The sequence below is a fragment of the Rhinoraja longicauda genome, chromosome 11, assembly GCF_053455715.1.
Source record: "Rhinoraja longicauda isolate Sanriku21f chromosome 11, sRhiLon1.1, whole genome shotgun sequence".
Taxonomy (NCBI): Eukaryota; Metazoa; Chordata; class Chondrichthyes; order Rajiformes; family Arhynchobatidae; genus Rhinoraja; species Rhinoraja longicauda.
Window position 1 is genome coordinate 868,063 of NC_135963.1, and position 23,964 is coordinate 892,026.

General features: G+C 49.6%; 1 protein-coding gene across 1 annotated transcript in view; it reads left to right on the forward strand.

Annotated features, from left to right (window-relative positions):
- col24a1 (collagen type XXIV alpha 1) overlaps positions 1-23,964 on the forward strand; it is a 171,288-nt gene that overhangs the window by 17,131 nt on the left and 130,193 nt on the right. The window contains exon 3 of the mRNA XM_078408107.1: positions 17,271-18,565. Within this exon, the coding sequence (XP_078264233.1) occupies positions 17,271-18,565 (1,295 nt within the window). The remainder of the gene's footprint in view (positions 1-17,270; positions 18,566-23,964) is intronic.

Sequence of the window (23,964 nt, forward strand, 5' to 3'; positions counted from 1 at the left end):
TTTTGAGGCAGTGCCTCCTGTAGATCCCTTCGATGGTGGGGGGGTCAGTACGTGTGATGGACCTTCGATGGTGGGGGGGTCAGTACGTGTGATGGACCTTCGATGGTGGGGGGGTCAGTACGTGTGATGGACCTTCGATGGTGGAGGGTCAGTACATGTGATGGACCTTCGATGGTGGAGGGTCAGTACTGTGACGGAGTGGGCAATGTCCACCACTCTCTCTGGTCTCCCTTGTTCCGGGCTGTTGTCGTTGCCGATCCAGGCCGTGATGCAACCAGTCAGTGTGGTCTCTACTGCACATGTGTAGAGGTTCGATGGAACATGTCGAGATTTGTCAACATGCTGAATCTTGTGGTGTTTGGTGCTTTGCTTCATGTGTGCTGTGTGTGATTCCTTTCATGTTCTTTCTTTCGGTTAAATGAATTCAGGGATGATTCAGAACTGGTTAAAGGGACAATGTTGAGAATGAATGCTCTAGACGTCCGTTATAACAATGAATTGGATGAGAATATAGAAGGCGCGATCAATAAGTTTGCAGATGACAGTAAAGTATGCGGTATCGTAGATTGCAGAGATGGTTCTCACAAATTACAACAGGATCTGGATCGATTGGTCAGGTGGGCTGAGGAATTGTTGACGGAATTTAACACAGAGAAATGTGAGATGTTGCATTTTGGGAAGTCTAACATTGACAGGGCACTGGGGAGTGTAGTAGAGTGTTGTTCATCAGTGATAAGAGCAGAATTAGGCCATTTGGCCCATCAAGTCTACTCAGCCATTCAATCGTGGCTGATCTATCTCTCCCCCCTAAGCCCATTCTCCTGCCTTCTCCCCATAACCCCTGACCCGTGTACTAATAGAGCATTTCATATTCTGCCTGGGTAGCTTACAAGCCAATGGCATGAACAGGGAATTGTCCAATTTCAGGTAACCCACATCTCTGGTGTGCCCGCACCTCCCCCCTCCATTCACCAGCCTGCCACACTTTCTTCCTTTGTCATCTATCCCACAGGCCTCCCCATCTGTTTCCACCCATCACTGACCAACCCCATATACCGCCAATCTTCTCTCTTGCCTTGCAGTGCAGATGCAGCGTCACAATCTAAAACGTCAACATGCCTTTTACCCCCCAACAGATACTGCCCAGTTTAATTTAAAGGATTTAGAAGGATGAGAGGAGATCTTATCGAAACGTATAAGATTATTAAGGGGTTGGACACGTTAGAGGCAGGAAACATGTTCCCAATGTTGGGGGAGTCCAGAACAAGGGGCCACAGTTTAAGAATAAGGGGTAGGCCATTTAGAACTGAGATGAGGAAAAACGTTTTCAGTCAGAGAGTTGTGAATCTGTGGAATTCTCTGCCTCAGAAGGCAGTGGAGGCCAATTCTCTGAATGCATTCAAGAGAGAGCTAGATAGAGCTCTTAAGGATAGTGGAGTCAGGGGGTATGGGGAGAAGGCAGGAACGGGGTACTGATTGAGAATGATCAGCCATGATCACATTGAATGGCGGTGCTGGCTCGAAGGGCCGAATGGCCTCCTCCTGCACCTATTGTCTATTGATACAGCCCGGATACAGGGCCTTCGGCCCACTGAGTGCACACAAATCACTGATCACTCATTCACATTAGTTTGACATTATCCCACTTGCTCATCGACTTCCTAAACACAAGGGGCAATTCTTTTATAGAAGGGGCTAATTTACCCACAAGCCCGCACATGGTTGAGATGTGGGAGGAAACCCACGCAGTCACAGGGAGAAGTGCAAACTGCACACCCAAGGTCAGGATGTGCCCTGGGTCTCTGGCTGCAAGGCAGCAGTTCTACCAACGGTGAAAGTCTTGCTCATCCCAGCATTTTGCCAGTGCTCCGTTTTTTTAAACAAAGGTAGTTGAGAAGGCACGGCTTATGAGGCGTGAAGGTTGTGCTAAACCTGTCTTTGATATAAGCCAAAGCACATTGAGTTATATGTGTAGTTTCTCAGATTCATACAGCACAGAAACAGGCCCTTTAACCCAACTTGACTTGATCCACAGTGATGGGACTGCAGGAAAGATGCAAGTGCAATGGGCAGGGAGCAAGCCGGCTTGGGGAATGTTGACAGGATTGGGAATAAGGAACTAACTGGGAAAACTAGATAAGTGAGATTGTTTCCTTAAAGCAGAAGCTGTTGAGAGAAGATTTAACGGTAATATATAAATCATAGAGGGCTTCGAGGAGAATGTCTTTGCCTTAGCCAAGGTCAACCCCAGGGCCCACTGATGGAGAGCAATTGGCAGGAGGGTTTGAAATGTTTGTCCACTCGAGGTGGTGTGGGTGTGAAACTCTTGGGCTGAAGGTGATCAGGCTGGGAACCCCTCACAGCGCCTGTGAACATGGACCTGTATATGAATACTCATGCTCCTCAAGACCCGGACTGAATGAGGAGAGTTGTCACTATCAGCACAGATAATCCCCCAACATTGGGAACATTGTTCCTGCATCCAGCTTATCCAGGCCTTTCATAATTTTATAGCGATGTATAAAATTATAAAAGGACTGGAAAAGCTAGATGCAGGAAAAATGTTCCCAATGTTGGGGGAGTCCAGAACCAGGGGCCACAGTCTAAGAATAAAGAGGAGGCCATTTAAAACTGTGAGAAGGAACTTTTTCACCCAGAGAGTTGTGAATTTGTGGAATTCTCTACCACAGAGGGCAGTGGAGGCCAATTCACTGGATGAATTTGAAAGAGAGTTAGATCGAGCTCTAGGGGCTAGTGGAATCAAGGGATATGGGGAGAAGGCAGGCATGGGTTACTGATTGTGGATGATCAGCCATGATCACAATGAATGGCGGTGCTGGCTCGAAGGGCCAAATGGCCTCCTCCTGCACCTATTTTCTATGTTTCTATAGACAATAGACAATAGACAATAGAAAATAGGTGCATTCAATGTGATCATGGCTGATCATTCTCAATCAGTACCCCGTTCCTGCCTTCTCCCCATACCCCCTGACTCCGCTATCCTTAAGAGCTCTATCTAGCTCTCTCTTGAATGTATTCAGAGAATTGGCCTCCACTGCCTTCTGAGGCAGAGAATTCCACAGATTCACAACTCTCTGACTAAAAAAGTTTTTCCTCATCTCTGTTCTAAATGGCCTACCCCTTATTCTTAAACTGTGGCCCCTGGTTCTGGACTCCCCCAACATTGGGAACATGTTTCCTGCCTCTAACGTGTCCAACCCCTTAATAATTTTATACGTTTCGATAAGATCCCCTCTCATCCTTCTAAATTCCAGTGTATACAAGCCTAGTCGCTCCAGTCTTTCAACATATGACAGTCTGTTTCTATGCTACAAGGGGCAGTATAGACATGCTCCGCTGATATTTTCTACCAATCCACGTGGTGCCACCACAGTTGGATCAGGAGCTCACCCAGCTTAGAGCCCCTGCCAGTTTTCAGTAGTTAGCTTTCATACATTACAGAGGTTTATTCTTCAGATAATACTACTTTGAACTGCTGAGAAGTGGCATGAAATACGTCATTTAAACATACATCCTTTTTTAGTCTTTTTATCCACAAGATTATTGATCTCTAATTAGTACCACACCATCCTACATATATATTTACTCAACAGTTAGCATTTCTAGTTTGCAGAGAATAGTTGAACAAGCTTGATTCAGTTAACATTCCCCATTATTGGAAATGGCGGGCAGATACAAGTTTAGTTTAGGTTATTACTGTCACATGTACCGACTTACAGTGAAAGGTTTTGTTGTTGCATGCTATCGAGGCAGCGGAAAGACCATACATGATTACAATCATGCAGTCAGTCCACTGTGTACAGATACAGGATAAAGAGATTAACGTTTAGTGCAAGATAAAGTCCTGTAAAGTCCGATTAAAGATCGTCTGACGGTCTCCAATGCATCAGCTAGGAGGTCAGGACTGCTCCCTAGTTGGTTGTAGGATGATTCAGTTACCTGATAACAGCCGGGAAGAAACTGTCCCTGAATCTGGAGGGGTGCGTTTTCACACTTCTGTACCTCTTGACCGAAGGGAGAGGGGAGAAGAGGGAGTGGCCGGGGTGAGACTGGTCCTTGATGATGCTGCTGGCCTTGCCGAGGCAGCGTGAGGTGTAGATGGAGTCAATGGAATGTGCTGTGTGCCTCTATGACTTTGAAGCTGGACCTCTTGTATTGTATTTGACAAGGTAATGCGGCCCAATTGGTTGGAGAAATGATAATGGGACCCAGGTTTATTTTCCATCAGGAACAGTTTGGAGAAATAGGTTGATTTTAGTAACGAGGAACAGATATATGTCTGATAACATCCAGGATGCCACCTCTACTGAGGAGGCAGAGTGAGCCCCACCTCTCTCCCGTAATGGCTCTCGGCTGGAGAGCTGCTCTCTATGTGGGAATGGTGCTAACTAGGCTTGCCAACTGTCCCAGATTAGCCGGTACATCCTGTATATTGGGCTAAATTGGTTTGTCTCTTATGGGACCGCCCTTGTCCCGTATTAGGCCCGGGAGGCGCTGTAGGCCCAGGAGGTGCTGTAGGCCCGGGAGGTGCTGTAGGCCCGGGAGGTGCTGTAGGCCCGGGAGGTGCTGTAGGCCCGGGAGGCGCTGTAGGCCCAGGAGGTGCTGGTGGCCCGGACGCTGTAGGCCCGGGAGGTGCTGTAGGCCCAGGAGGTGCTGTAGGCCCGGGAGGCGCTGTAGGCCCGGGAGGCGCTGTAGGCCCAGGAGGCGCTGTAGGCCCAGGAGGCGCTGTAGGCCCGGGAGGCGCTGTAGGCCCGGGAGGCGCTGTAGGCCCGGACGCTGTAGGCCCGGACGCTGTAGGTTGGAAAGTGTAGGTCTGGAGGCCCGGGCGCTGCCTAACAGAGGTTGCGTAGCAACTCAGCTCCCAGCCCAGGCGGCCGCCATTGGTGGAGCGGGAGCACGTGGCCACTGGCTGGGTGAGGTCACATGGAGCGCTGGGCGGTGACATCACCTTGTCCATTATTTGGGAGTGAGACAGTTGGCACCCCTAGTGCTAACAGCAAGAAGGAGTGCGCGGTTCGGTTCACTTCCATCAGGCAGCTCGCTTGTGGATGAGATGTTAAACGCAGCCCCATCTGCCCAACAAGCATCCTCTGGATGCACCTGGAAAATAGATGTCAGAGTCCGGGTACCAACCTGCTTCTCCTGCTCAACAACTCACACTGATATTGAGTTCAGTTTAGTTTATTGTCCCGTGTACCGAGGTACAGTGAAAAGCTTTTGTTGCGTGCTATCCAGTCAGAGGAAAGACAATACATGATTACAATCGAGCCATTTATAGTCAGCCATCGAGCCATATAATGGAAATAACGTGAATAGCGTTTAGTGCAAGGTAAAGCCAGTAAAGTCCAATCAGAGATAGTCCGAGGGTCACCAATGAGGTAGATAGTAACATAGAAACATAGAAAATAGGTGCAGGAGGAGGCCATTCGGCCCTTCGAGCCAGCACCGCCATTCATTGTGATCATGGCTGATCGTCCACAATCAATTATATGTTTCTATAAGATCCCCTCTCATCCTTCTAAACTCCAGTGAATACAAGCCTAATCTTTTCAATCGTTCCTCATATGACAGTCCCGCCATCCCAGGGATCAATCTTGTGAACCTACGCTGCACTGCCTCAATTACAAGGATGTCCTTCCTCAAATTAGGAGATCAAAAGTGTACACAATACTCCAGATGTGGTCTTACCAGGGCCCTGTATAACTGCAGAAGAACCTCTTTACTCCTATACTGGAATCCTCTTATTATGAAGGCCAACATGCCATTAGCTTTCTTCACTGCCTGCTGTACCTGCACGCCAACTTTCAGTGACTGGTGTACAAGGACACCCAGGTCTCACTGCACTTCCCCCTTACCTAACCTAACATCATTGAGATAATAATCTGCCTCCTTGTTTTTGCCACCAAAGTGGATAACCTCACATTTATCTATATTATACTGCATCTGCCACGCATCTGCCCACTCACTCAACTTGTCCAGGTCACTCTGCAACCTCCTAACATCCTCTTCACAGTTTATACTGCCACCTAGCTTTGTGTCATCTGCAAACTTGCTAGTGTTGCTTCTAATTCCCTCTTCCAAATCATTAATATATATGGTAAACAGTTGCGGCCCCAACACCGAGCCTTGCGACACTCCACTCGCCACTGCCTGCCATTCTGAAAAGGACCTGTTTACTCCTACTCTTTGCTTCCTGTCTGCCAACCAATTTTCTATCCATGTCAACACCCTACCCCCAATACCATGTGCTCTAATTTTAGTCACCAATCTCCCGTGCGGGACCTTATCAAAGGCTTTCTGAAAGTCTAGATACACTACATCCACTGGCTCCCCTTCATCTATTTTACTTGTCACATCCTCAAAAAATTCCAGAAGATTAGTCAAGCATGATTTCCCTTTCATAAATCCATGCTGACTTGGACTTATCCTTTTACTGCTATCCAAATGCACCGTTGTTACCTCTTTAAAAATTGACTCCAGCATCTTTCCCACCACCGAAGTCAGGCTAACTGGTCTGTAATTCCCCGTTTTCTCTCTCGCTCCTTTCTTGAAAAGTGGGATAACATTAGCTATCCTCCAATCCACAGGAACTGATCCTGAATCTATTGAACATTGGAAAATGGTCACCATTGCGTCCACAATTTCTAGAGCCACCTCCCTGAGGACCCTGGGATGCAGACCATCAGGCCCAGGAGATTTATCATCCTTGAGTCCCATTAGTCTACCCAATACTATTTCTCACTATAGTAGTTTAGGACTGCTCTCTGGTTGTGGTGGGATGGTTCAGTTGCTTGATAACAGCTGGGAAGAAACTGCCCCTGAATCTGGAGGTGTGTGTTTTCACTCTTCTGTACCTCTTGCCCACAACTGCGTCCACAACACTCTGCGATTTTTTGTGGTCTTGGATGGAGCTGTTCCCAAATCATGCTGTGATGCATCATGATAAAGGGCTTCCTACCTTGTCCATCAATGTGTGGGATCTTGCTCTGCGCCAACTAGTCCCACTTCGTATGTGAGCAGAATCCATTGGCAATTTCCAGTCCCCAGAAGATTGGGAAGTATATTGGCACATCGGGTAGAACTGCTGCCTCACAGCTCCAGGGAGCAGGGTTCCATCCTGATCTCTGACGCTGTCGGTGTGGAGTTTGCACGTTCTCCCTGTGACTGTGTGGGTTTCCCCTGCGTGCCCCGGTTTCCTCCCACATCCCACATGCATTTTTTGTTTAGGCCGGCATGGTGGCCCAGCAGTAGAGTTGCTGCCTTACAGCGCCAGAGACACAGGTTCGATCCTGACTACAGGTGCTGTCTGTGCGGAGTTTGCACGTTCTCCCCGTGACCTGCGTGGGTTTTCTCCGTTGCTCCGGCTTCCTCCCGCACTCCAAAGACGTGTGGGTTTGTAGGTGTTTGGCTCTCATAGTGCAGTGCTCTGTCAGTACTGCCCCTTCCACAGCATTGTAGCAGGCTGACCACACATGCACCAGCTGGCAATCACCCCATACACTGGCAGAGATAATGTGTTGCTCCCTCACTATGCTTGAGTCTAGTGCTGGCTCTAATCGTTTGAAACTACATGTTGTGACAGAGAAGAAACAATGGTTTACATTTAAGGAATTGCTGTAGATAATCAAGTCTTAATCAATAAATAAGCTACGGAAACCAGGAACAGTGCTTCATCATGGTGAACAGAACATTAAAGATAATTTTAGATCAAAAGAAATTACAGATAATGTTACCAATTACAGCAGTTAGAGCTAGGAAAGATATCAGAATTATATCAAGGTGGGCCAAAATATGGGAATGTTGGAGCAAAACTCAGCCAGTTGTACAGCTATTTACAGAGGAAAGGGTTAGGCCTGGTTAACTTAGAAGGGTAAGGATTGCTGGAGATAATCAAGGACTACTATTTGCCTCATGGAACAAGTTCACAAGTTATAGGAGTAGAATTAGGCCATTTGGCCCATTGAGTCTACTCCGCCATTCAATCATGGCTGACCTCTGCCTCCTCCTCCCATTTTCCTACCTTCTCCCCATAACCCTTGACACCCATTCTAATCAAGAATTTGTCCATCTGTGCCTTAAAAATATCCACTGACTTGGCCTCCACAGATTCACCACCCTCTGACAAAAGAAATTCTTCCTCATCTCCTTTCTAAAAGAACGCCCTTTGATTCTGAGGCTGTGCCCTCTGGTCCTTGACTCTCCCACCAGTGGAAACATCCTCTCCACATCCACTCTATCTTTGCGTTTCATTACCCTGTGAGTTTCAATGAGGGCCCCTCCCTCAATCTTCTAAACTCCAGTGAATAGAGGCCCACTGCTGTCTAGCGTGCATCATACAGAAATGGATACGGTCTTTTCTCCAGGTAGGGGAATCGAAAACCAGAGCACACAGGTTTAAGACGAGAGAGGAAAGTTTTAATAGGAACCCGAGGGGTGACGTTTTCAGATGGAGGGTGGTGGGTGTATGGAACGAGCTGCCAGAGGAGGTAGTTGAGGCTGGTACAATAACAACATTTAAAACACATTTGGACAGATACAGAGAAAGGAAAGGTTTTGAGGGATATGGGCCAAATTTGAGCAGATGGGGCTAGTGTACATGGGGCATATTGGCCGCCATGGGGAAGTTGTCTTGAAGGACCTGCTTCTGTGCTGTATGGCTCTGTGACTATTGAGGATGGCACAGCGGTAGAGTTGCTGCCTCACAGCACCAGAGACCAGGGTTTGATCCTGACCACAGGTGCTGTCTGTACGGAGATTTTACATCTCCCCGTGACCCGGGTGTCCCGGTTCCCTCCCGGGTCAAGACGTGCAGGTTTGTAGGTTAATTGGCTTCTGTAAACTGTAAATTGCCCCGAGTGAATAGGATAGTGCTACTTTGCGGGGGTCGCTGGTCGGTGCGGACTCGATGGGCAGAAGGGCCTGTTTCCGCGCTGTATCTCTAAAGGCTAAAATCACATGGTTGTATTTCTCGGAGAGTAGATCATAAGATCATGTGATAGGGGCGGAATTATGCCATTCGGCCATCGTCCACTCCGCCATTCAATCATGCCTGATCTATCTCTCCCTCCTAACCCCTGGAACCCGCACTAATCAAGAATCTATCTATCTCTGCCTCAAATATATCCACTGACTTTGCCTCCACAGCCGTCTGTGGCAATGAATCCCACAGATTCACTGCCCTCTGACTAAAGAAATTCCTCCTCATCTCCTTTTTAAAAGAATGTCCTTTAATTCTGAGGCTCTGAGTCAAACGCTCATCATAGGTTAACCTACTCATTCCTGGGATCATTCTTGTAAACCTATGATTGTAAAGAAGGATTGGGGAGAAACGTCAGTGTGGTTGGAGGACCAAATACATGATCCTAAATATCTCGCAGGCTCCCTTTGTCGTTTGCTACCAAACATGTCTAGGAATGATAAATATAGATGCAAAATGCAGGAATAACTCAGCGGGACAGGCAGCATCTCTGGAGAGAAGGAATGCGTGGCGTTTCGGGTCGAGACCCTTCGTGACCTGAAACGCCACAGGTTCTCTCTGTCCAGAGATGCTGCCTGGCCCGCTGAGTTCCTCCAGATTTAGTTTCTATCTTTGCTACCAAACATCTTTGCCACAGACTGCAAGTACAATGAGATCAACCGCCACACCATGTGTAGCCACTTGAACACGGAGTGGATCCGCTCACGACGACAGGGTTTGCGATTGATTAATTGTGCAGCAGTAATGGCAATCAGATGTGTAGTTAAGAAGCTTCCTCTGGCTGCAATATTCCAGGGGAATATATTGTATTATAGTATAGAATAGGGGTGTCAACTATCTCACTCCCAAATACAGGACAAGGTGACGTCATCGCCCCACGCCCCACGTGACCTCACCCAGCCAACGGCCACGTGCTCCCGCTCCACCAATGGCGGCTGCCCAGACCGGGAGGCAGGTTGTTATGCAACATCCATTAGGCAGCGCCCGGGTTCTCCAGCCTACACTGTCCGGACCTACACTGTCCGGACCTACACTGTCCGGACCTACAGCGTGCAGGCCTACAGCGTGCAGGCCTACAGCGTGCAGGCCTACAGCGTCCGGGCCTACAGCGTCCGGGCCTACAGCGTCCGGGCCTACAGCGTGCGGGCCTACAGTGTCCGGGCCTACAGCGTCCGGGCCTACAGCGTGCGGGCCTACAGCGTGCGGGCCTACAGCGTGCGGGCCTACAGCGCCCGTGCCTACAGCATCCGGGCCTACAGCGTGCGGGCCTACAGCGTCCGGGCCTACAGTGCCCGTGACTACAGCATCCGGGCCTACAGCGTGCGGGCCTACAGCATGCAGGCCTACAGCGTGCGGGCCTACAGCGTCCGGGCCTACAGCGTGCGGGCCTACAGCGTGCGGGCCTACAGCGTGCGGGCCTACAGCGTGCGGGCCTACAGCGTCCGGGCCTACAGCGTGCGGGCCTACAGCGTCCGGGCCTACAGCGTCCGGGTCTACAGCGTCCGGGCCTACAGCGCCCCACGGGCCTTATACGGGACAAGGGCGGCCCTGTATGGGACAAACCAATTTAGCCCAAAATACGGGATGTCCCGGCTAATACGGGACAGTTGGCAACCCTAGTATAGAAGTTGTGAGGTCATGTTAGAATTGTACAAGACAGAGGAGGTAGTTGAACCAGGGACTATCACAATGTTCAAGAAACATTTAGACAGGTACATGGATAGGACATTTTTAGGGGGATATGGGCCAAACACTGATATATGGGACTATGTAGATGGGACATGTTGGTCGGTGTGGGCAAGTTGGGCCAAACGGCCTGTTTCCACACTGTAAGACTCTTTAACTCTATGACATCGGCGAGGTCATGTCTAGTATAGTGGGCTAAGGAATGGTTAATGGAGTTTAACAGAGAAGTGCAAGGTGTTGCATTTTTGGAAGTCAAATACAGTGAATGGTAGGGCTCTGGGGAGTGTTATAAAGCAGAGGTATCCAGGAGTTCCTTGAAAGTGGTGTCACGAGTAGATAAGGTGGTCAAGAAGGCTTTTGGCACTTTGGCCTTCATCAGTCAGAGTATTGAGTATAGAAGCTGGGAGGTCTTGTTACAATTGTACAAGACATTGGTGAGGACACATTGCGAGTATAATGTTCAGTTTTTGTCACCCTGTTACAGGAAAGATGATATTAAGCAGAGATTTACGAGGATGTTGCCAGGATTCATAGAAACATAGAAAATCGGTGCAGGAGTAGGCCATTCGGCCATTCGAGCCAGCACTTCCATTCAATATGATCATGACTGATCATCTAAAATCAGTACCCTGTTCCTGCTTTTTCCCCATATCCCTTGATTCCGTTAGCCCAAAGAACTAAATCTAACTCTCTCTAGAATACATCCAGTGAATTGACTTCCACTGCCTTCTGTGGCAGAGAATTCCACAGATTCACAACTTTCTGGGTGAAAAGGTTTTTCCTCATATAAACTAAACTAAACTAGAACCAGATACAATTACGGCTTTAAAAGACATGGACAGATATATGGACAGGAAGGGTTTAGAGGGACATGGGCCAAATGTAGGCAAATGGGACTAGCCCAGAATACTAACTTGGTCGGCGTGGATGATGTGGGTTGAAGGGCCTGTTTCCTTGCTGTACGGCCCGATGTCATTACTCCTGGTGTCCCGCTGTTGCCGGGACACTTTTATTGCCGTGCCTACAATAATTCAGCGTTACGATAGAGTTCCACATTAAAACGGTCCATGTTTTAGATGAATCTGTCAGTCTAGTGTTAAATCTGAATAAAGCAAACTACAAAGGCATGAAGCATGTGTTGCCAATGTGGATAGGAAAACTACGTCAGACAGTTTGAGAGTAAAACAACAATGGCCAACGTTTAAAGAGATAGGACATGGTTTACAAGTAGCAAATACCCTGAGCCATTGGGAGAGCAAGGGGACGTTGAACAAAAGTTGTCAAGCATGAAAGATAAAAACAGGTTGTAAGTTGTGGATGGAACCCAGTCAATATCAATTGATATAACCCAGGTTTGAATATCACAAACAATATTTCTACCCATCACCACAGAAAGTATCCTATTGAGAGGCATCACAGATAGACTCAGTGCTGGAGTAACTCAGCGGGTCAGGCAGCATCTGTGGAGAACATGGATAGGTGACGTTTCACAGAGTGCTGGAGTAACTCAGCGGGTCAGGCAGCATCTGTGGAGAACATGGATAGGTGACGTTTCACAGACTGCTGGAGTAACTCAGCGGGTCAGGCAGCATCTCTGGAGATAAAGAATAGGTGGCGTCTTGGGTCAGAACCCTTCTTCACATGCATCACAGCTTGGTCTGGAACAGCTCTGGCCAAAACCACTGTTTCTTGTATGTTCTTGTGGACGTAGCCCAGTCCATCACACAGACCATTTAACTACATGCTTCAAAAAAGCTGCCAACATAATCCAGGACCACTCACTCCCCGGTCATTCCCTCTCCTGTCGGGTAGGAGGTACAGAAGCTTGAATGCGGCACCACCAGACTCAGGAACAGCTCCTTCCCCTCTGTTATCAGAAGGCAGAACGGGCCAGTCATGAGCTAGGGTGTTGTCCTGATCTCCCAACCTACCTTATTGCAGATCTTCAACTGCACTTTCTCTGTGAGTGTAACACTATAATGTTGTAACACCATATTCTGCATTCTTCTTCTCCTGCCTTCTCTCCATAACCCCTGACACCCGTACTAATGAATAATCTGTCAATCTCTGCCTTAAAAATATCCACTCACTTGGCCTCCACAGCCGTCTGTGGCAATGAATCCCACAGATTCACCTCCCTCTAACTAAAGAAATTCCTCCTCATCTCCTTACTAAAGGAACGTCCTTTAATTCTGAGGCTGTGCCCTCTGGTCCTAGACTCTCCCACTGGTGGAAACATCCACTCTACGCCCACTCTATCTGGGCCTTTTCTCCCATTACAACCTTGACCACACTTCACGACTGGTGGTAGGGGGCTGTGAAACACTTCGCTTGACAAGTTCACACGTTCTAGGAGTAGAATTAGGCCATTCGGCCCATCAAGTCTACTCTACCATTCAATCATGCCTGATCACTGCCTCCTAATCCCATTTTCCTGCTTTCTCCCCATAACCCTTGACACCCGTTCTAATCAAGAATTTGTCTATCTCTGCCTTAAAATTTTTCACTGACTTGGCCTCCCTCAGTGGCAATGAGTTCCACAGATTAACTACCCTCTGACTAAAGAAGTTCCTCCTCACCTCCTTTCTAAAAGAGTGTCCTTGGATTCTGAGGCTGTGCCCTGTGGTCCTAGAGCTGTAAATGTCAAGCGCAAGTATTTATTCCTGGGCGGCCACATGTGTAGCAACTGGAAGAGGGTCAGGGGTCTGTGTTGCTGTTTGTTTGACGGATCTGTTGTACATCTCAACAGCCAATTAGTTGCTTTTGAAGTGAGCTTGGCGTTTTAATCGAGCAGCAACCCCCAGAGCAGTATCTGCTCGCTGCCATGACGCATCACGCGCTGGTGAAGGGCCTCACGGTGGGCAAACCAGTCGGGTGGGGAACCTTGTGAGAGAAAGCAAGAGTGGAGAGCACAGTCTAGTACCGTCATGTCACCATCTGGGTAATGAATCACTGGAGACAGCCTCCCGCGGTAATCTCCCCGTCCCTTCCCACTGACTCACACAGGAGCTGAAACCATCCATCACTGCTCCACAATTGAACACAAGGAGTAAGACATCTCCACCTTGCCTAGATCAAACGTGACCTCTGTTCCCACTGACCCCCAGTCCAGCAATAACCACGTTTAAACATTACCACCTGCTTTTCAAATTGCTCACTGTCCTTCCAAAACAGCCCGTGCATATCCCATTTCTTAGTTTAGTTTAGAGATGCAGCGTGGAAACAGGCCCTTCAGCCCATCGAGTTACTGCCGATCAAACAATCACACTCCTTCTGTCATTCACATTAGGGGCGATTTACCGAAGCCAATTAACCGACGAACCTGTACATCTTTCCAGTGTGGGAGGAAACCGGAGCAAGCCCACAGGGAGAATATGCAAACTCCATACAGACAGCACCTGTAGTCAGGATCGAACCGCGGGCTCTGGCGCTGTAAGACCACCGTGCCACCCATCACCATCTCTCCCACCATCTCCCAGTCACCCGGCTCCTTTGCCCTATTCCCTACGCCCATCTCTAAGTCCCCCGCTTCACATTTCTCCTCCCTCTTTCCCCTCCAGAGGAGGTAGTTGAGGCAGGGACAATAACGACATTTAACAGACACTTGGACAGGCACTTGGATAGGAAATGATTAGAGGGATATGGGCTAAACACGGTCAGGTGGAGCTGGCGTAGATGGGGCATGTTGGTCAGCATGGGCTATGGGCTAAACACGGTCAGGTGGGGCTGGCGTAGATGGGGCATCTTGGTCAGCATGGGCTATGGGCTAAACACGGTCAGGTGGGGCTGGCGTAGATGGGGCATCTTGGTCAGCATGGGCTATGGGCTAAACACGGTCAGGTGGGGCTGGCGTAGATGGGGCATCTTGGTCAGCATGGGCAAGCTGGGCGAGGGGCCCATTTCCAAGCTGGATGATTCTGACATTTAACCTCATCTCTCCGTATCTGACCCCCTTTTGGCTCCTTTTCACTTCCAGCCTTTGTCACTCACTCCACCCATCTGCCGATCTCCCCCTCACCTGTATCCACCTATCACTCACCAGGATTTGACCCACCCATCCAAATGCAACCAACTTGGTCGGCATGGACGTGGCGGGCCGAAGGGCCTGCTCCCATGCGGTAGAACAAAGAAGGTAGAACATACATCACAGGAGCAAGCTTATCCAATTGTACAGCTCTGTGACCCTATGAATGTGGGGGAATAAAACAGGAAGGTGTAAACCACTAGTTAAAGGTTAGCATGGACTCGATAGGCTGAATGGCCTGTTTCTGTGTTGTACCTACGGCACGGTGGCGCAGCGGTAGAGTTGCTGCCTTACAGTGAATGCAGCGCCGGAGACCTGGGTTTGATCCCAACTACGGGTGACGTCTGTACGGAGTTTGAACATTCTCCCCGTGACCCGCGTGGGTTTTCCCCGAGATCTTCGGTTTCCTCCCACACTCCAAAGACGTGCAGGTTTGTAGGTTAATTGGCTTGGGCAAATATAAAAATTGTCCCTAGTGGGTATAGGATAGTGTTAATGTGCGGGGATCGCTGGTCGGCGCCGACTCGGTGGGCCGAAAGAGCCTGTTTTCGTGCTGCATCTCTAAACATAACAGGCACGAGTTCACTGGGCTGGTGGCCAGCACTGGATCACCCCTTGGCCCAGCATTGCATTGTGATCACCTTTGATGGTGGGTTGTTTTTTATTGCTGATTATTGGTTAGGCTGTGATGGCCCTGACCTGTGTGTGGGTGTGGTGGACACTGTGGACCCACACTGTTTGTTTGGGTAAAGGCTGGGTTTGGGCAAAGCTTGTATTCCACTGCTAGGTATATAATGCCTTGCACATTGTCCTCAGTTATTCTAGGAATGTTAAAGGATTTATCTATGCTTGTTATTAATGGACCCGGATACACATTGTGGTCTTAGAGTCATGCAACATGTAAACAGGCCCTTCCACACAAAATCACGAGAGGAATAGATCGGGTAGATGCACAGAGTCTTTTGCCCCAGAGTAGAGGAATTGAGAACCAGAGGGCATTGGTTTAAGGTGAGGGGGCAAAGATTTAATAGGAACCTGTGGGGTCAATTTTCCATGCAAAGGGTGGTGGGTGTATAGAATAAGCTGCCAGAGGAGGTGGTAGAGGCAGATACTATCGCGACGTTTGAGAAACAGGTACATGGATAGGACAGGTTTAAAGAGATATGGGCCAAATGCAGGCAGGTGGGACTAGTGCAGATGGGACATGTTAGTCGTTGCAGCAAGTTGGGCCGAAGGGCCTGTGTCCACGCTGTAGGATTCTATGACTCAGGTTGCCCACTGTCCCGTATTAGCCGGGACATCCTGTATTTTGGGCTAAATTGATTGGTCCCGTACAGGACCCCCCTTGTCCCGTATTATAGACAATAGACAATAGGTGCAGGAGTAGGCCATTCGGCCCTTCGAGCCAGCACCGCCATTCAATGTGATCATGGCTGATCATTCTCAATCAGTACCCCGTTCCTGCCTTCTCCCCATACCCCCTGACTCCGCTATCCTTAAGAGCTCTATCTAGCTCTCTCTTGAATGCATTCAGAGAATTGGTCTCCACTGCCTTCTGAGGCAGAGAATTCCACAGATTCACAACTTTCTGGCTGAAAAAGTTTTTCCTCATCTCCGTTCTAAATGGCCTACCCCTTATTCGTAAACTGTGGCCCCTGGTTCTGGACTCCCCCAACATTGGGAACATGTTTCCTGCCTCTAACGTGTCCAACCCCTTAATAATCTTATACGTTTCGATAAGATCCCCTCTCATCCTTCTAAATTCCAGTGTATACAAGCCTAGTCGCTCCAGTCTTTCAACATATGACAGTCCTGCCATTCCGGGAATTAACCTAGTAAACCTACGCTGCACGCCCTCAATAGCAAGAATATCCTTCCTCAAATTTGATGACCAAAACTGCACACAGTACTCCAGCCCGGGGGGCGCTGTAGGCCCCGACGCTGTAGGCCCCGACGCTGTAGGCCCCGACGCTGTAGGCCCCGACGCTGTAGGCCCCGACGCTGTAGGCCCCGACGCTGTAGGCCCCGACGCTGTAGGCCCCGACGCTGTAGGCCCCGACGCTGTAGGCCCCGACGCTGTAGGCCCCGACGCTGTAGGCCCCGACGCTGTAGGCCCCGACGCTGTAGGTCTCAACAGTTTAGGTCCCGACACTCTAGGTTTCTGACATTTTAGCTCCGGACAGTCTAGGTCCGGAGGCCCGGGCGCCGCCTAGTGGAGGTTGCATAGCAACCCGCCTCCCGGCCCGGGCAGCCGCCATTGATGGAGTGGGAGCACGTGGCCGCTGGCTGGGTGAGGTCACGTGGGGCGCAGGGCGGTGACGTCACCTTGTCCCGTATTTGGGAGTGAGTGAGATAGTTGGCACCCCTACTATGACTCTACGTTTTGTTGGGGACAGGCCAAACTTCCTTAGTCTTCTCAAGAAGATGAGGATGGAGGTGGCCGATGATTCACTGGCCTCTGTGAGAAGCTCCTGTTTTAAATGACCTGTTTTTATTAAATACTGAGTTTCATTTGTGTTGCAAACTGAATTGACTCACTTTTGGGTTTTGTTTCACCTCTAGGTGTAGACGTTCTCCAGATTCTTGGCCTGACAGACACCACAGCGTTGCTAACAGCTTCTCCGGCAGCATGGGCAGGGGTCTCGTTACCTCGGGGGGTCAGCGAGGCAGAGACGGGCATTACCCTGCCCGGTGCCACACTGCTGGAGGCACCCACAGAGGTGGCCATGCCCTGGATGACAGGAGGTGACCTGTCCATCGTGGTCAGTCTCCGCTCACTCCAGCCCAACAACGCCTTCCTCTTCACCATCAAGGACAGAAACAGACTCCAGTTTGGAGTGCAGCTCCTGCCCAGGAAGCTGGTTGTGTACATGGAGGAGAAGCCCTCTGTTTATTTTGAGTACAGTGCCCACGATGGGCGTTGGCACACGTTTGCCATTGGGATCAGCGGGAACATCGCCTCCCTCTACACAGCGTGCAGCGCTAACTCCTCACGCAAGTCTCTCCCCGCCCCCCTCCCGGCCTTCTCTCCCAGAAGCAGGTTCACTCTGGGGAGGATGAGCTTGAAGTCGGTGTCTTTCCAAGGCATCATTTGTCAGCTGGACCTTTACCCCGACGCCGAAGCCTCTTCCAACTACTGTGAGCACGTGAAGAAGCACTGCCGGCATGCCGATACGTACCGATCCCCGGCACCACCGCTCCCCACCGCGGCCACTGACCCAGCCTCCCCAAGCTCCTGGCCAACGGCCAGCGGAGAGACGGTAACAACGCCGTGTCTGTCCCCGGCACTGGTGCGTCCCCGTGATATCGCACACGGGAACACGTATGTAACTACAGACACACGGACAGAGTCCACCCTGTCACCGTGGCGGGCTTTGACCACGGGCAGCCCACCAGCCGCGCGCTCAGGTGGGACGGTGAGACTCCACCAGGACGGCTACAGCCAGGTTGACCCTGGCGTTGTCCGCACCGCCAACCAGCCGGCCATCGGCACGTCCCAATCACTGCCCGGTGGTGCCGAAACTCACCGCACGTCCAACGCCCATGAGCGGCCACCTTCTATCCCAAAACCCAGCCGGGAATCGCAGAGCCAGGGGGAGGCACAACCCGCCCAGGCTATGGGCCACATCTCAGAGCACAGACACATGATCAACGCCACGTTGTACCGGGCAGCAGAGGAGATGTTCACACAAGACCTGGACCGGCAATGGGGGCAGAAGGATCATCCTGCCATGACTGGAGACTCTGCTGAAACCATGGAGGACATTGAGATTGAAAACTACCACTATGATTATGATGACTTCCTGGATTACTTCAACCAAGATCAGCCTGGGCCCAAGGGAGAGCCAGGACCACCTGTAAGTATTGGTCACACAAGGAACTAACTGCAGATGCTGCGACCTTGAGCAAAGCACAAAGTGCCGGAGGAACTCAGTGTGTCGTGGAATATCTGTGGAGGGAATGCACAGACGTTGTTCTGGGCCGGGACCCTTCTTCAGACAGACATACAACATTTCAGGTTCTTCATCAGTCAGATGTAGGGTTGCCAACTGTCCCGTATTAGCCGGGACATCCCGTATATTGGGCTAAATTGTTTTTTCCCATACGGGACTGCCCTTGTCCCATATTAGGCCCGGGTGGCGCTGTAGGCCCGTACACTGTTGGCCCGTACACTGTAGGCCCGGACACTATGGGCCCGGACACTGTAGGCCCAAGGGCCGCTGTAGGCCCAGACAGTGTAGGCTCAGACAGTGTAGGCCCGGAGGCCCGGGTGGCCGCCATTGTTGGAGCGGGAGCACGTGGCCGCTGGCTGGGTGAGGTCGTGTTGGCAACCCTAGTCATATGGAAGGTCCCGACCCAAAGCATCGCCTATCCAGGGTCGGGGTACCTTGTTTACCAAGTACCCAACGAGACAAGAACAGAAAGTGCTGGAAAACCTCAGCAGGCCGGCCAGCACCTGTGGAAAGAGAACCCGAAACGTGAACTGATTTTCTCCCCCTGGATGCTGCCTGACCTGTTGAGTTTTACCTGCATTTTTTTTTCTTATTGCAGATTTCCCATGTCAGTTATTTTGCTTTTCTGTAACATAATTAATGTTTTAGGTCAATTTTTTTAGAGTTTAAACCGGTTTTAGATCAATAATAGGATGGTAGACCCAATGAACCAGCCAGTTGGTGTAAGAGAAGAAGACACAGGGGTGGATCTGCTGCCTCACAGCGCCAGAGATCCGGGTTCCATCCTGACCACGGGTGATGTTTGTACGGAGTTTGTACGTTCTCCCCGTGACCTGCGTGGGTTTTGTCCGGGCGCTCCGGTTTCCTCCCACACTCCAAAGACGTTCATAATTGGCTTATGTAAAAAAATGTCCGTAGTGTGCAGGATCGTGCTCGCGTCCTGGGTGATCATTGGTCAGCACAGACTCGATGGGCCAAAGGGCCTGCTTCCATGTAGTATCTCTGAACTAAACTAACTTAAACTAAACTAATAGTATAAGAAGATACAATACAATACAATACAATATATCTTTACTGTGATTGTACCCAGGGGTACAACGAGATTGGGAATGCGCCTCCCATACGATGCAATCATTTAGGTAATTTAGACAGCAGCAACCCAACGAAACGAAACAGTTGTAACAGTTTTGGACAGGGTAAAGTGCAAGTTGATCTATGCGTTAACTGCAGATAACTGCAGATGCTGGTACAAATCAAAGGTTTTTATTCACAAAATACTGGAGTAACTCAGCAGGTCAGGCAGCATCTCAGGAGAGAAGGAATGGGTGACGTTTCGGGTCGAGACCCTTCTTCAGACTGATTAAACTCTAAAACTAAAGTAAACTGAACTTTAAACTAAACACTAAGTGTGGAAGTTTAGAAGTGTGAAAACACACACCTCCAGATTCAGGGACAGTTTCTTCCCAGCTGTTATCAGGCAACTGAACCGTCCTCTCACCAACTAGAGAGCAGTGCTGAACTACTATCTACATCTTTGGTGACCCTCGGACTATCCTTGAATGAATGAATGAGTGAGTGAATGAATGAGTGAGTTTATTGGCCTGGTATGTGCACATACAAGGAATGTGCCTTGGTGCTCCGCTCACAAATAACAACACGAACATACAGTTAACAATGAAGAATAAAGCATAAACACATCAAAACAATAAGGATACAACATTACTGTCTAAACATGTGGGTGAAAATAAACCAGAGCAAAAAAGAGAGACTACAGACTTTGGTTATTGAGTAAAACTATCACTCGTGGAAACAAAGCAGATTGGACTTTGCTGGCTTTTCCTTGAACTAAATGTTACTCCCTTATCATATATCTGTAGTCTGTAAATAAATCAAACTAAACTCTAAACTAACCTAAACTGGCTCGAGAAACCATCGCAGTCACAGGTGTTATTCTGCCCCTTCAACTTATGAATGAATGAATAAATGAATGAATGAATGAATGAATGAATGAATGAATGAATGTTTATTGGCCAAGTATGTGCACGTACAAGGAATGTGCCTTGGTGCTCCGCTCACAAATGACAACACAAACATACAGTTAACAATGAAGAATAAAGCATAAACACATCAAAACAAAGAATGTCTGACTGTGTAGTTGGTGGGGAAGGGCCTGTGTGTGACCTGCCAATGTTATGATCCTTTCAGTAACACACCCACAACTACACTGCATCTAATGTGGTTGCTCTCAGCCACCCCAGAGTCCTAGCATCGACACAGGACCTTCAGTTAGGTTTGCCAACTGTCCCATATTAGCCGGGACATCCCATATTTTGGGCTAAATTGTTTTATCCCGTACGGGACCGCCCTTGTCCCGTATTAGGCCCGGGGGGCTGGCGCTGTAGGCCCCACCACTGTAGACCCCAACGCTGTAAGTCCTGACAGTTTAGGTCCCGACACACTAGGTTCCAAACGTTTTAGCTTAGGACAGTGTAGGCCCAGACAGTGTAGGTCTGGAGGCCCGGGTGCCACCTAACGGAGGTTGCCCAGCAACCCGCCTCCCAGCCCTGGCGGCCGCCATTGTTGGAGCGGGAGCACGTAGCCGCTGGCTGGGTGAGGTCACGTGGGGTGTGGGGCGGTGACGTCACCTTGTCCCATATTTGGGAGTGAGGAAGTTGGCAACCCTACCTTCAACCCACCTTGTCCATGCCCAGCAGATAGGCATTCTGGGCTAGTTCCATATGCCGTCACTTGGCCCACAGCCCTCTCACCCCTTGTTGTCTGTATATAAGTTGTAATTGTATGCGTTTCTACAGCTTGCAGCTCGCCCAGATACGGACTACTCTCTGAGTGAAAATGTTGCCTCTGAGGTCCCTCTTAAATCTCTCCCCTCTCACCTTAAGCCTGTGCCCTCTAGTTTTAGAATCCTCTACCCTGGCGAAAAAACCGTCAGTGTTCACTTTATCTGTGCCCCTCGTGATCTCGTACACCTCAGTCAGGTCACCCCTCAGCCTCCTCCACTCCAAAGAAAAAAGGCCCAGCCTGCCCACCCTCTCCCTGTAACTCAAGCCCGCTAGCCCATCTAGACTGCGAATTGATAACATATGCCCAGTCAAACCAGGGAGAGTTATTAGTCAAAGAAATGTACAAAGCTCTTTGTAGATTTACAGAGCTAATAATGCACTGGAACTTATATTGCCATTTCTCTTTGAGTTAGCTCATCCGTCAGCACCTATTTCCGCCCTGTGATACAATCTCAAGGCTTCTGGGAGTGGCACAGAGGGTAGAACTGCTGCCTCCCTGCTCCCGTGACCCGGGTTCAATCCTGACCTCAAGAGCTGGTTTACAAAAGAAGACACAAAGTGCTGAAGTAACTCAGCTGGTCATGCAGCATCTCAGGAGATCAAGGAAAGGCAATGTTTCGGTTCCGAACCCTTCTACAGACTCAAGGAACGTCACCTATCCACGTTCTCCACAGATGCTGCCTGACCCGCTGAGTTACTCCAGCACTCTTTGTCTTTTTGTGCCAACCAGCATCTGCAGTTTCTTGTTTCCACAATGACATGCTTGGCCCTCTGGAGAGGGTTTTATAGCAGAGTGCGAGGATTTACCTGTTTTGGAAACGCTGTGACCGGAGAACCCCCTCCCACACGGGGGGGGGGGGGGGGGGGGGCAAAGAGCAGGAGGGGTTTTGGGGGAGGCTGGATAAAGGCAGAACCGAGTGCAAGGAGATGGTGATGGGGATAATTGGGTGAGTCTAGGACCAGAGGGCACAGCCTCAGAATAAAAGAACGCACCTTTAGAATGGAGATGAGGAGGAATTTTGTTAACCAGAGGGTGGTGAATCACTGGGTGAAAGAGTTGGCTAGGATAGACTGGCAAATGATACTTAAAGGGTTGACGGGGGAGATGCAATGGCAAAGATTTAAAGACTGCATGGATGAACTCAAAAAATTGTCCATCCCTGTCTGGCGAAAAAATAAAACGGGGAAGGCCTTGGCTGGGCTGGGCTGGGCTGGGCTGGGCTGGGCTGGGCTGGGCTGGGCTGGGCTGGGCTGGGCTGGGCTGGGCTGGGCCGTGGCTAACAAGGGAAATCAAGGACAGTGTTAAATCCAAGGGAGAGGCTTATATATTGGGCAGAGGAAGCAGCAAACTGGGGGACTGGGAGACATTTAGCACTCAACAGAGGAGGACAAATGGGTTAATTAAAAGGGGGGAAAAGGGCACGAATTAAAGAAAGCTTGCAGGGAATATAAAAACGGATTCTTTTAAAGGCATCATTAGATATGTAAAAAGATTAGTGAAGACAAATGTAGGTCCCTTACAGTCAGAGACAGGTGAATTTATAATGAAAAACAAGGAAATGGCAGAACTGTTAAATGAGTACTTTGGTTCTGTCTTCACTAAGGAAGACACAAACAATCTCCCGGAAATACTAGGGGACCGAGGATCTAGTGGGAGGGAGGAACTGGAGGGAGTCCACATTAGTCAGGAAATGGTGTTAGGTAAACTGTTGGGACTGAAGGCAGATAAATCCCCAGGGCAATAGACAATAGGTGCAGGAGTAGGCCATTCGGCCCTTCGAGCCAGCACCACCATTCAATGTGATCATGGCTGATCATTCTCAATCAGTACCCCGTTCCTGCCTTCTCCCCATACCCCCTGACTCCGCTATCCTTAAGAGCTCTATCTATCTCTCTCCACTGCCTCCACTGCCTTCTGAGGCAGAGAATTCCACAGATTTACTGACTGAAAAAGTTTTTCCTCATCTCCGTTCTAAATGGCCTACCCCTTATTCTTAAACTGTGGCCCCTGGTTCTGGACTCCCCCAACATCGGAAACATGTCTGGGCCTTATGGTCTACATCCCAGTACTCAAGGAGGTGGCCCTAGAAATCGTGGATGCATTGGTGATAATTTTGCAATGTTCTCTCGACTCTGGATCAGTTCCTGTGGACTGGAGGGTAGCCAATGTAACCCAATTTTTTAAGAAAGGAGGGGGAGAGAAAACAGGGAATTATAGACCAGTTAGCCTGACATCGGTGGTGGGGAAGATGCTTGAGTCGATTGTTAAAGATGTTACATCAGCGTATTTGGAAATCAGTGACAGGATCGGTCAAAGTCAGCATGGATTTATGAAGGGGAATCATGCTTGACTAATCTTCTGGAACTTTTTGAGGATGTAACAAGTAGAATAGATAAGGGAGAGGCCGTTTTGCCAGACCAACAGAGGTCACGGTCTCCGAGAGGAGTCCAACGGAACTGGAACGTTCCGCCCAGGCCGCCGGGGATGGGGGGGGATATACC